At 37.3% G+C, this 12,037-nt stretch overlaps 2 protein-coding genes across 10 annotated transcripts; both read left to right on the top strand.

Annotated features, from left to right (window-relative positions):
• Positions 1 to 3,794: 3,794 nt before the first annotated feature.
• Positions 3,795 to 7,069, top strand: LOC126604465 (probable 3-hydroxyisobutyrate dehydrogenase-like 3, mitochondrial). 5 transcript variants are annotated; one of them, XM_050271725.1, is made up of 4 exons: positions 3,795 to 4,784; positions 5,043 to 5,432; positions 5,697 to 5,955; positions 6,701 to 7,069. In XM_050271725.1, the coding sequence occupies exon 1, from the start codon at positions 3,852 to 3,854 to the stop codon at positions 4,779 to 4,781; it is 930 nt and encodes a 309-aa protein (XP_050127682.1). In that variant the 5' UTR covers positions 3,795 to 3,851; the 3' UTR covers positions 4,782 to 4,784; positions 5,043 to 5,432; positions 5,697 to 5,955; positions 6,701 to 7,069. The 5 variants fall into 5 exon arrangements, with proteins under 5 accessions (XP_050127682.1, XP_050127681.1, XP_050127683.1 ...); XM_050271724.1 differs by having other exon boundaries at positions 3,798 to 4,985; positions 5,082 to 5,432; XM_050271726.1 differs by having other exon boundaries at positions 3,798 to 5,432; positions 6,701 to 6,793; positions 6,884 to 7,069.
• On the top strand, positions 5,900 to 11,070 carry LOC126604468 (probable U3 small nucleolar RNA-associated protein 11). 5 transcript variants are annotated; one of them, XM_050271735.1, is made up of 12 exons: positions 5,900 to 5,955; positions 6,701 to 6,793; positions 7,573 to 7,667; positions 7,977 to 8,033; positions 8,137 to 8,227; positions 8,353 to 8,444; positions 8,528 to 8,621; positions 8,708 to 8,787; positions 9,664 to 9,744; positions 10,576 to 10,675; positions 10,760 to 10,856; positions 10,928 to 11,070. In XM_050271735.1, exons 4-11 carry the CDS (start codon positions 7,978 to 7,980, stop codon positions 10,850 to 10,852), a joined length of 687 nt encoding a protein of 228 aa, XP_050127692.1. In that variant the 5' UTR covers positions 5,900 to 5,955; positions 6,701 to 6,793; positions 7,573 to 7,667; position 7,977; the 3' UTR covers positions 10,853 to 10,856; positions 10,928 to 11,070. The 5 variants fall into 5 exon arrangements, with proteins under 5 accessions (XP_050127692.1, XP_050127691.1, XP_050127690.1 ...); XM_050271734.1 differs by having other exon boundaries at positions 7,540 to 7,667; XM_050271733.1 differs by having other exon boundaries at positions 7,532 to 7,667.
• Positions 11,071 to 12,037: the final 967 nt, after the last annotated feature.

The raw sequence follows: 12,037 nt of genomic DNA, 5'->3' as shown, positions 1-12,037 counted from the left end.
TTAGATAAGGGTTTTAAGGATTTTAATTTTTTACTTTTGTACACCCTGTAAGGATTTTGGAGTTATTTTATAAGAGGAGTTCATTTTCCAACCCGTTTCAATTTCCTTTTATTTGTTTAATTTTTAACTTACGTTTCAGATTCGGGTTCGAGTTTTTATTACCGACTCTGGGTCCGGGGCGTGACACCATCCCAGAATTAGAGCATGCCACAAGCCTATTTGAGAACTTACAAATAGAATCTTAGCTCTTTTTTTTTTGTTTTTTCAGATCACCCACCAAAGAAAATTACTAGCAACGACACTTGAACCTAGACTTTGGTCTCGCAAAGGAAACGATCTTTAACAATTCAACCAAAATTCATTGGCAATACACTTAGACTTTATTACTCATTTAGAATCATGATTGAATATGAATTTTTATAAATTTTGTTAAAATCTTGATTATATACACACCAATTTCTATGGTTTTAATAAATTCTTTAAAATTTTTGATTGAATACCCCTAAACTAACCTAAAATTCTAATTAAATACCCCAGACTTCTACAAACTCATGAATTTTTAAACTTTTTCCCCAATTCTTCAAAAATCCATATAGAAAACACCCTACAAACTTTATACACCCATTAAAAACCTTTGAAATCTCAATTAAATAAAATCCTAATAACATTAACATTTAGGCAAATATATGGATGAGAGATTTAAAAGTTTCAAGAGAATGATGCCAAATCAGTAGGCCTGCAAATGTTAGATGGAGGGTATTGCAAACGTACGATAGATTAGTAAATGACGTTTTGTAAATAGTTGCTTGAAAATCGCTCTTAAATATCTTTGTAATACTAATATTACGCATTTCTAATTGCTGTCCAATTTAATTTGAAACAATGTAAATTGTCAAGTTTGTGAACTTTGTAAGGTTACTCATGTCGCTTAGGGAGAATAATATGTAAAGAGATAAATATTGAGAAGCAAACACAAGATGTGCATGTTGAAAGTCTGCTCATGTTTAGTAAAGTAGGGTGCGTTTGTTGCACCGGACTATTTCAGACTGGACTAGCTTCAGGGACTAACCTGGACTGACTTTAGACTAGACTAAGCTAGACTGATTTAGGGAAGAGTTTGGTGCAGGGTTAGACTAAGAAGCAAGATAGTGAAAATAGTACTATCCACAATTTGGTGTTTGCAAATTATTGTTCAATTTTAATTTCTTTTCAACCACAAACTTATATTGTACGATTAACAAAAATTAAACCAATATTATACCAAAAAAAAATGAACTCTATTGAAGCAAAAACTTTCAACGACTCAAATTGATAGGCAAATAGAACGAAATTTGCAGTTTAGAAGATGAACGAGCCTTGTATAAGATTTATTGAACATTGGTTTCACCCTCACCAAACCACATGGTGAGCAGTTTAGGGCCTTTGACACTGATGAACTAAGCTTGACGTTCATTTGTAATTGCCTTGGCCGAAAGAGTTTTCCAGCATCATGCGCTGTAGAAAATGGACTTCTCTTGAATGGTCTTTTAAGAAAACAAAGCAGCAATTAGAAAGAGTTAGGAGCTTGTTGAATTCGGAAGCCCAATACGATGTAAAAAAGGTTATCTGGGTTATGGATCATAAAGGGTGCTTTCTGTATGCATACAATGGGTATTTTAAAGTAAGAAAGTCGGGGAGTTTTGGGTAAAGATCAAACCAAAATATGATAACATCAAATTGTTGGAGATATATCAACAATTTGTGATAAATTTATATATGCTAATAAATAATAAATGCAAACAACTAATTAACAAAGTTTGAACAATGAAATAATATTGAACATAAATATTGAAGATTGAGGCTTACGTACCACAATATCCTTGAAACAGAAATTTAGTCCATACTCAGTGCTTATAGTTCTACGGACGTCTGTTTCATCAGGATTCAACGATCCAGTCAGAATTCCAGCACCGGAAAACTTAACTTCTGGTGAATTTCTATGTGGTTCTCTCAGTAAGGATATTTTGGATTATAGAAGAAGAATTGTATTTTTTATGTTCTAAATGTCATGTAAATGGATGTATATATAGTAGGTTTATGCTTGTTCGCAACAAGTATGAGAATGAGATGTGTCTGTTGGGAGACATCTTCTTCAGAGGGGTGCTTTGCTCTGCGTTCTTTCATCACTTTTCAGACTTCATCTGAAAGGGATGAGTTTGTTGATAAAATAATAATAATTAATTAATTAATTAAATTCAAAATTAATTAAATCCGAAAATAATTAATTAAATATTTAATTATTAGAGCCTTAGCCCAAGGCCCATCTTTTGATAATTAATTAGTATACTCCAAAGCCCAACCCCAAGGTGAGCCCAATTTTGTTTTCTAAGGTTCATCACTTCAATAACTTTCTATAAAAAACAAAGTTTTATAAAGTGAGGAAACCTTTTAGTAGTAATCAATGTGGGACAATGAAATTTATACTCAAAATTCCCAACAGAAATTTATAGCAAAACGAAAGCAGGGAATGAAGAAAAAAAGCACTTCAACTTACAAAAACTTATAAATCAATTCATAAAAGGAAAAATAGTAGATAAATTGAAAACAAATGGGTAGCAATCAAAACCCAGAAACAAATAAACCCAGAAACCAATCAAATCCCAAAAATCAATCAAACCCACAAATCGATCAAAATCAGAAATCTATCAAAACCTAGTAATAATTTCACAAATCTTCAAAACAAAATTGAAGAAAACTAACAAGAGAAAGTGGCAGAGGAAGCTGTGATTTACGAGGACGCGACGGTGGTCCTGTGATGGTTCGGCAAGGTTTGTCGAGCATGATGAGCAGTCGAGCAGAGCAAGGAGTCAAGCGGGACAATGCGAGAGAAAAGAAGGGTCTTAGCAATCCGATGGTATTCGGGAGGTCTCGCTAATACTATCTAGCGAGCCCCGTAGTTGAGGCGAGTGAGGTTTAATCCCACTAAAACTAATCATTTCCTCTAACAAACATGAAACTACACTAACACCTAGTCCAGTCTCACTTAGCGAGGACTAACAAACATTCATGTAAGGTACAAATACGTTACACTGCATGTCAATATAAATAGAGAAAGTATTATATTTTGACGTGTGTCTTTACTTATTATAAGGCGCGTGAAGCAACCATTTGAATATGGAGTGTCTTTTGAAAAAGAGAAATTTAACGAAAAACTCCCGGTACTGTTCATTTTAACGAAAAACTACATTTTTACATTAAAAAATCAATCATAATACTATTTACTTTATCCTTTATTTTGTTCTTATTGTTAAAATTCAAAATTTTCAAACATTTTTCATTAGTTTTTATTTTGAAAAATTCATCCGTAACGCACGAGCCTTAGGGGTGGTTTGGGAGTGAGGTGATTAAAAAAAAAGCACCCATGAAAAAAAATTGTGAGGGTTTTAGGTGTTTGGTAAACTGAAAAAAAATGGCTTATTTTGGAAGCTGCTGTGAGAATAAGCTAAAATCAAAGGAAAAAGCCAAAGCTGCTATTTGCAGCTTTGGAAAACTGGTTTTTTTTTTCAAAGCACACGGAGCTACATTGCTCCTTTAATGAAAAGACTCACTATCAGATTGTTTTTTTTTTCAAAAGCACTTTTACAAAAAAGTTTACCAAACACTCTGCTGATTTATTTCACAGTCGCTTATTCTCACAGCACAGCCGCTTATTATCACAGCAGTTTTTTTTCAAAGCACAACAATACCAAACCAGCCCTTATTACCTTGATTTTATAGTAGCATCGATCAGACCAAACACTAGAATTTCGTGGGGAGAAATTATAATATGATTATCATGTATCCGCTGCCACCTTCCTTGATTACCTCTGCTCATGGGAACCCCTTACCCGAACCCCATCACTCCTGCCCAAACCCAGATCGGGTGGATCGGTATTGGCTTAATGGGTGCAGCCATGGCCTCCCGCCTCCTCTCCGCCGGCTACTCCCTCACCATCTACGCTCGCACTCCGTCCAAAGCCCTCTCCCTCCAATCCCAGGGCGCCCGCCTCGCCAAATCCCCGTTTGAAGTTGCTAAATCCTGCGACGTTGTTTTCACCATTGTGGGACACCCGCCGGATGTTCGACAAGTTATCTTGGAGACAAACGGCGTCCTTTCGGGCCTAAACCCGAACGGCGTCACGGTGGATATGACTACCAATCTACCCTCCCTGGCACGAGAGATATCTGCTGCCGCGCGAGCCAGAGATTGCTGGGCTGTGGATGCCCCAGTTTCTGGGGCCGACGTGGGTGCTAGGGAAGGAAAACTTGGAATATTCGCCGGCGGAGATGCCGGAGTTGTGAAGTGGTTGACGTCGTTGTTTGACATCATGGGAAAGGTTACCTACATGGGGGAAGCCGGGTGCGGTCAGAGTTGCAAAATAGGAAACAACATTGTGGGCGAAGTGGGGTTGGTTGGGTTGAGTGAAGGGCTGGTGTTTGCGGAGCGGGCGGGGTTGGATTTAAAGCAGTTTTTGGAGGCGATGGGAGGAGGGGCGGCGGGGTCAACGCTGATGGAGTTGTTTGGGGAGAAAATGATAGAGAGGGACATGAGGCCTGGCGGGTTTGCAGAGTATTTGGTGAAGGATTTGGGGATGGGAGTGGATGTGGTGGAGGAGGAGGAGGATGAGAGGGTGGTGGTGCTGCCGGGGGCGGCGTTAAGTAAGCAGATGTATTCAGCGATGGTGGCTAATGGGGATGGGAAGCTTGGCATTCATGGGGTTATCTCTGTTATTGACCTGCTCAATGGCAACATTAGCAAGTGACTTGTAATATTTTTGTTGTTTGTTGAATAAGCCGTTGGTGAAAGAATTGCCATCTGGGAATGTGATTCTTTTGTGATTAGCATCTATTATAATTTTATGCCTTTATAATCTCATTCTTCCCACTTAGCCATAACCCCAACTTCCTGTAAACTCTCTCCCTTTCGGACCTCTATTTGACACGATTTGTCACAACTTTATCAGAAGGTGTGTAGAGCTTTGGTTCGGGTGTTAACACCACCACCTTCCTTGTGTTTGCTGTAGGCATTGTTGCTTATTGGATGTGCATCCTTTCATTTGTAGCTGCGGCGACGATCTTTGTGGGGCTTGTTGGAGGACTACGGAGCCTTGTTCTTCAATTGTGGGGCTTTGTTTGGTGTGATCTCAGGAGTCTGCAAAGGGTGTTGGTTTGCAATGGGTGGTCCTTCAATCCTGGGCTTTGTTTGGTTTGATCTCAGGCGTTTGCAGAGGGTGTTGGTTTGCAATGGGTGGTTGGAGCTCCGGCAGCGGCAATATTATGCTAGGGTTTCTTTGTTTAGGTCTTTCTGTTGGCTCCAGACCTTGTGTTGGCTCTTTTTTGTGTTGCTTTTGGGGGTCCATATTTAGGGATTTGGATCCTCACTGAGGCAACTGGTTGGGATCCTCCTGATCACTGTAAATGGATCATTGGATTTTTATCACGATAATTATTATAATTTTTAGAGGGTTCTTTGTTTATAGCCGTTGGATAAAAATTCAACGGTCCACGAACATTAATCAGGAGGATCCCGATTAGTTACCTCAGAGAGGATCCAAATCCCGATTATTATCTATATATATATATAGATAATAATATATATTGTTTTTTTAATTATAGTTAGAGTTAATTTGAACCGTTGGATTGCTTCAAATTAATCCATGCCATCCATTCCTTGTTAGGTTTCTCCCAGTCTAGTTTGATTTCTGATTTCTCACTCAGCCTTCCAACACCGACAGCCTTCCTTCGAATCGTCTCTGACTCTCCAGCCGCCCAGCCTTCCTTCACGAATCACCACCCAGCCACCGCCACGCCAAAGCATCAAAGACTGAACTCTCCAGCCTTCCTTCACGAATCGTCTCCGACTCTTGCGATCTCTCTCTCACGGACAGAACTCTCGATCTAGCACCGAGTCCGAGTCTCACTCTCACCCCAAATTAGGTAACTAATTTATTAGTGTTTTGAAATCTAATTTCTGACACTCATCCAAAGTAGGGATTGTTGGCAATTTTTTTTGTTTGTGTGTTAATAACTTATACATTTCTTCCATCTTCATCTGTTAGTTAGTAGTCATTCAATAATTAAAATGATGTTTGATTGAGTTTGTCGTATTCTTTTTTAAAAATCGTTTCTTTTATTGATGATGCGCTGCGGCACCCGTGTTTGATGCTATGTATTTGGTTTTGGCGGGTTGTAGGGGGGTTAAAGTTGTTTCTGGTTGCATCCTGCTCGCTTCATTCAGAATGTTGGTACTAGGCGCTGTGTTAGTCCATTAATTTCATGTTCACATAATACTTACAGGGAAACTCTTCAACTTTCTAGATGGCTAGTTCAAATTGTTAGGCTCTAATATCATAGCTTGGAAGTGGAGAATTTCAACTCAATTCTTAATGAACTGCACTTTTGTTGCGATACCTTAACTAACAAAGGGTTTAATGAGAATAATACCCCTGAGTTTACACTCTGGAGAAATAGATTGAAGTTATACTTTTTTCTTGGAGTCTTACTTGCGACAATAAGTAAATCTCTTTACACCTGCACACACATCATTGAATTAAGCGTTCACTGGTGCACCTTTACATGTGATAAATTAAACCGCTATCATTGATCATTAATCAACAAAGAAAATTATTAAGCACTACTACAAGTGATTATCTATGCTGACTGATTTCCTGGTTATCTTCAGGGAGAAGTGTTAGCAGGTCTAGCACTGCTGTAGCAACTGAGGAGTTAATCATTTCACCTGTTCAAACTTCAAATTAGTCACACGCTGCGTCAGGTAATATTTTTGTTTTGGCTATAGAATCTTAGATACATGGTCTTGCTTTAATGTTTGATAGCAAATCAAGTTTTGTAATTCTGTGCACAGATTGGCATATTCTAGGCAGATACTTAACTGGGCCTTGCCATTTAATTGGCATATTTGTGCACGGATTAGTAGAAAAAAGACATGACGTTACAAAGTCTGTAGGTTTGCCATCCTCTATATTAGAAACGAGCTGGTTTTTATTTGCTCGGAATATATTTCTATGTTGAATGCTAATATTTTTGCTTTTGGATTTGGTACTTAATTTATTTTTATTGCATGCATGTGTAGTAGAAATTGAATAGGCAGATGCTATTGTGCACAGACAGATTGGCAGATTGCTTTTGAATAGGCAGACGCAATGAAAGTATGAAACTATGTCAAATTGGCAGATTGGGCAGATGCTATGAAAGTATTGAATAGGCAGATTTCTTTTTAATAGGCCTATATGTCAATTTTTCAATATAAAAGATTGAATTTTAGCCCAAAAGCATAATATGTCAAATTTTAGTCCAAAAGCCCAAAACCATTTCGGGATTCCCGATTTGTCCCGAAATCCCGAAACTATTTCGGGATTCCCGAAAATTTGGTTTGGGATCGGTATTGCAATTGGGATTCCCGAAAATTTCGGTTTGGGAATCGGGACAAGGGTTTCGGTATGGGATCCCATACCGAACCACCCCTAATTCTTATACCCTAATAATTTTCTAGGGTTTTAGTCTGCGTGTTCCAAAGGCCAGTTCTCCATCTAGGGTTTTGCCTGCGCTTTAATTCCATCATCTAAAGAGTAAGGAGGGATTCGGAATTTCATTCGACTGCTCAGGAATCCCAATTCTTCATCGTCAAGGTTTGTTTCGCTTTAATCTTTGTTATTGTTATTCATCTTTCAAATTGCTCAACTTTAACAACCTAGTTGCTGCTTAGATTTTTAGGGTTTTAATTCAATTCAATTCAATTGTTGTAAGCGACGGGTAAAGATTTAAGCTCTTGGAACTTACCCAAGAATTAATTTCCCTAATTGTTCGACATTGTGGTTTATCAAATTTGTTTGAGATGGTTATGAATATTTGTTGTATCTGTAATTCCACAGCTTAAAAAATTCAGCTTTAGTGCTACCTTCGCATTTAACTTGTGGTGGTTGCTTTGAATTTTTCAGCATGTCGTCTTTAAGGAACGCCGTTAGCCGACGGGCTCACAAGGAGCGAGCTCAACCGTGAGTGACCACATTCCTTTTGCTGTTGGACTTTCGGATGATGTTTTTTTGCATCAGATGATGGGATTAATGTTTTTGTGTTTTGGGTCCAAATATTTGATAGGGAATCGAGGAAAAAATTTGGGCTTCTTGAAAAGCATAAGGACTATGTTGAGCGTGCGAAAGCATATCACAAAAAGGAGGAGACTTTACGGGTAGTTTTATGATGGCTTTGTTGTTTTTCTCCTTGGATTTCGTCATCTATTAATAGTCTGGTAATTTAACTTCCTGATATGGTATACATCTTAGGCTATGTCTCATCTGTCTTTTCACTCATCAGATACTGAAGCAGAAAGCCTTCTACAGAAACCCAGATGAGTTCAACTTCAAGATGATCAAGACACGAACTGTTAATGGAGTCCATAAATTAGAGTAACATAAAACTCTCGTTTGCTCTTCTATATCATGTTTCTTTTTCACACTTGCTACTCACGTGATATGGATTTTTACTACAGGAGTCAGGCAAACAAGTACACTCCAGAAGAGCTCATGCTTATGAAGACCCAAGATATTGGATACATATTTCAGAAAGTGCAGAGTGAGAAAAAGGTTATAAATATATATCATGAAGCTATGGTCTACCGGTTGGTTTTATGAATTTAACATGGTTCTTATTATGGTGTTAATTAATGCAGAAAATTGAAAAGTTAACTGCGACACTGCACTCTCTTGATAATCGGCCTTCAAGTAGACACGTTTACTTTGCCGAAGACAGGTTTGAGCTTCCTTCACATCTTCTATCCATGGAGAATCATAATTCTGAATTAATGGATTTTTTTAATTTGTAATTTTTCGTTGCTGCTGTTATTTGTAATCAGACTGGATATGGTGAAAGGCTATTTTCACCATTTTTCGGTTCTTTGTTGTCCCTTATTATCCACAGATGTCTGTTTACATTGTTCTAATTGATTTTGTTATGTATATTTTTCATGTTCATTGAATTGGTTTTTTCATTAGTAGGCATATGTATCTAGAGTGATTTTAACCCCTTTTTCCAAGCAAATACACAACATAAAACACACACAAACACAAACACAAACACATATCTACTGTACATGAACCCGAAGTTTCACATCCACCCTTACAGACACTGAAAAGGAATACTGTAACAAATGGGAAGACGCATACATAAAACTTGATCAATATGTTTCTCCTGATCCCATTTTGGACTTGTATGAAATGTTTTTGATCCTGTTCACTTGAGTATATTTACAAAAACTATTAAGGCCCTGAGAAAGGGGACATAGAAATACAGTGATACAAGGACTATAAGCGTGCTATTATAAATCTGTAAACTGCTTCCTTTCTGGCCCATGTAGTTATAATAGAGTAGATCCTCATGGCTTCAACTGGGGACACTAGGCTAATTTCTTAAGTGTTATTAATTTTTTCCTGGGAAGACATTATTCTTCAATTCTTTCACATGGGGATAAGACCTATAATGTTATAGAATTCACTTACCACTCTGGGTGAAAGAGTTCGGAGGGAAAGTAGTTTCTTAATTTCACATCATTTATGTTCCCATTTGCCAAATATGTTTTATCTTGTTTTGCACATTTAAAAAATATATTGTTAATTATTTTTTTGCCAGAGAGGAGGCTAGAGAAATTCAATCACGTTCAAGAAGTGGAAAAATGCCAGTTTCTGAGGACATTCCTGATCATATAAAAAGGTAGAAACAAAATTTACAGTGATCGAGGACAGATTGAGGAGTTAGGTTTATTCTGGAAGTTTTGGTCTTTTGATTTTCATCAATTTTGCATCAATTATGCATTTCTATGCATTGATTATGGTGATAAGATCTTGGCATTATTGCTATCTAAGAATACTTGTGCAGTGATCCCTTTGCACTTTGCGTGGTTGCATTCTCAAAGCAATAAGATTACTTTGTGATAACAGGCCATCAATCGTGAAGTGAATAGGACTAGAATGTTTCTTAATAGAGAAAAGGTTCTAAGCAAACCTAGTCTCTTAATGTTTAGTCTAAAGGCTGCAACTTGGCTTTTATACAGTTATGTGAGTGTGATTTGTGATTATGCCAACTGACCTACAAGAGCATAAACAAATCTTAATGGTTACAAGTATATGGCAAAAAAAATAAAAAATTGTCTCGCAAAAGTTGTTCTGTATATTAAGTTATTAACCGGTTTGATAAACAGCTCTTTGCTGCTATGCCAACTAAAGCCCAACTTTGCATGGGATAAAGAGCTCTTTGGCAAAATTGAAATTGAAATAAAAACAATAAATTAGAAGTTGGTCTGCGGCCCAACTATTAGGTGCTAGTTGGAATTGTATTTCGGTTGAGAATTTCTTTTATGCCGTTTTTTTGTCCATGAATCCTAGGTAGCTCACTCATGTTAACAAATTCCTGTTATTCTTATGCTACCTTTCAATTTGTGGAATAATTCTTGCATCTGCCTTCCTGTTTCATTGTCAGCAAGGATTCTTGAAGCACGATATCATTATTTTGTTTAAGTCTTATATTGTTGTCTACAATGTGCAGGAAAACAGCTGGTTCCTACAGAGAGCTCGAAGCAAGGAGTAACAGAGTCAATGAGTTGGAGAAAATCTATATGGATATGGCAATGCAGAAGGAATTAAAGGTATTGACATCTAATTTCTTTGCTTAGTTCTGGGAGTTTGGTTGTCTGTGGATAGTTTTGAATACGTTTCCGTCTAAATTACAGAAAAAGGGTAAAAAACGCAAACTATGTGAAGATGAGATTGTCTCCCCATCATCCAACCTTGTATTCAAGTGGCGGGCAGAGCGGAAGCGTTAAAAAGGTGTGTGTTGATCCATTATTAGCTTTTCGGTGCAATGGAAATCACGCACTTAACTCGGTGTGTTTTTGCAGGAATGAGCCTGCTAGTGACATCTAGGCCCTGGAAAAGAAGAAGTACGGACCTTATGTACCGGAAATTTTGTCATCGTTATGAATTTTTAAAGTTGTGAAGACTGTTGGAGTATGATAATTAAACTGAAACTTTCTACCGAGTAGTGACCACTTGATCTCTGACCATACAGTTGTTGCAAAATCGCCCTTCAATTGAGTGCTAAGACAAACAAGGATGGCAGTGGCGCTTGGGTTTCATCTTGGATTGCATAAATAAACACTGGGTTAGTAGTTAAGAGCTACACCAAATAAGAAATCAAAGATATAAGTTATTGTTAGGTTGAGAACTAGAAGTAAACATGGTGAAAACAGTTCTTCGCTAGGGTATATCCAACAATTGAGGCAGAGGAGGAAGAAGAATAGTAAAAACCTTAGAGGAAACATTTTTTTTTCTTTCGATGAAGGGAAATGAGAAATGATTATAGAGTCGTGCTGATAACGTATTATAAATAGGCAAAAGTTAGAGAGATAACTTTTGCTAGGGACATGAGCAAGGTTGTTGCAATATATTACAGTAACACAAAATAATTGCAGATAGGAGAGAAATAGGAGGATATCGAAAATATTTGAACTTTTCTTTCTTTCTCACTCTATATTTTTGAACACCCGTAATGCTCTATTTATTGAGCAAATACTTTGAAAGCAAACAAATTATACTATTAAGCTTGTGAAAAATTTACTGTATGCATATGGGCATACATACCCTCTATTTACAACATTATAATGTTTTTCAAATAAAAAGTAAAAAATAATGTGTGGACATGAATTCCGTCCAATTAGCTTAAAATGTATTTTTCTTTCATATCGTAAATTAATTTAATTTATTATCGCCCTCAGCCTAAAAAGTAGAAAGAAAGTCGTGTGGAAACCCAATTTTACAAATTACATCTGAACACACACCCAGCAGCCGTAGGCCGCCGCACACACAACCACTGCTCACTCCTCCTTAGTTGTAATCAACAATTCTTAACAATTATTATAACTTTTAGAGGGTTCCTTGTTTATAGCCGTTGGATAAAAATTCAACGGTCTACGAACACTAATCAGGAGGATCCCGATTAGTTACCTCAG

The sequence above is a fragment of the Malus sylvestris genome, chromosome 15 (genome assembly GCF_916048215.2).
Source record: "Malus sylvestris chromosome 15, drMalSylv7.2, whole genome shotgun sequence".
In the NCBI taxonomy this organism is placed as follows: domain Eukaryota; kingdom Viridiplantae; phylum Streptophyta; class Magnoliopsida; order Rosales; family Rosaceae; genus Malus; species Malus sylvestris.
This window is presented reverse-complemented; position numbering and strand designations above follow the sequence as displayed.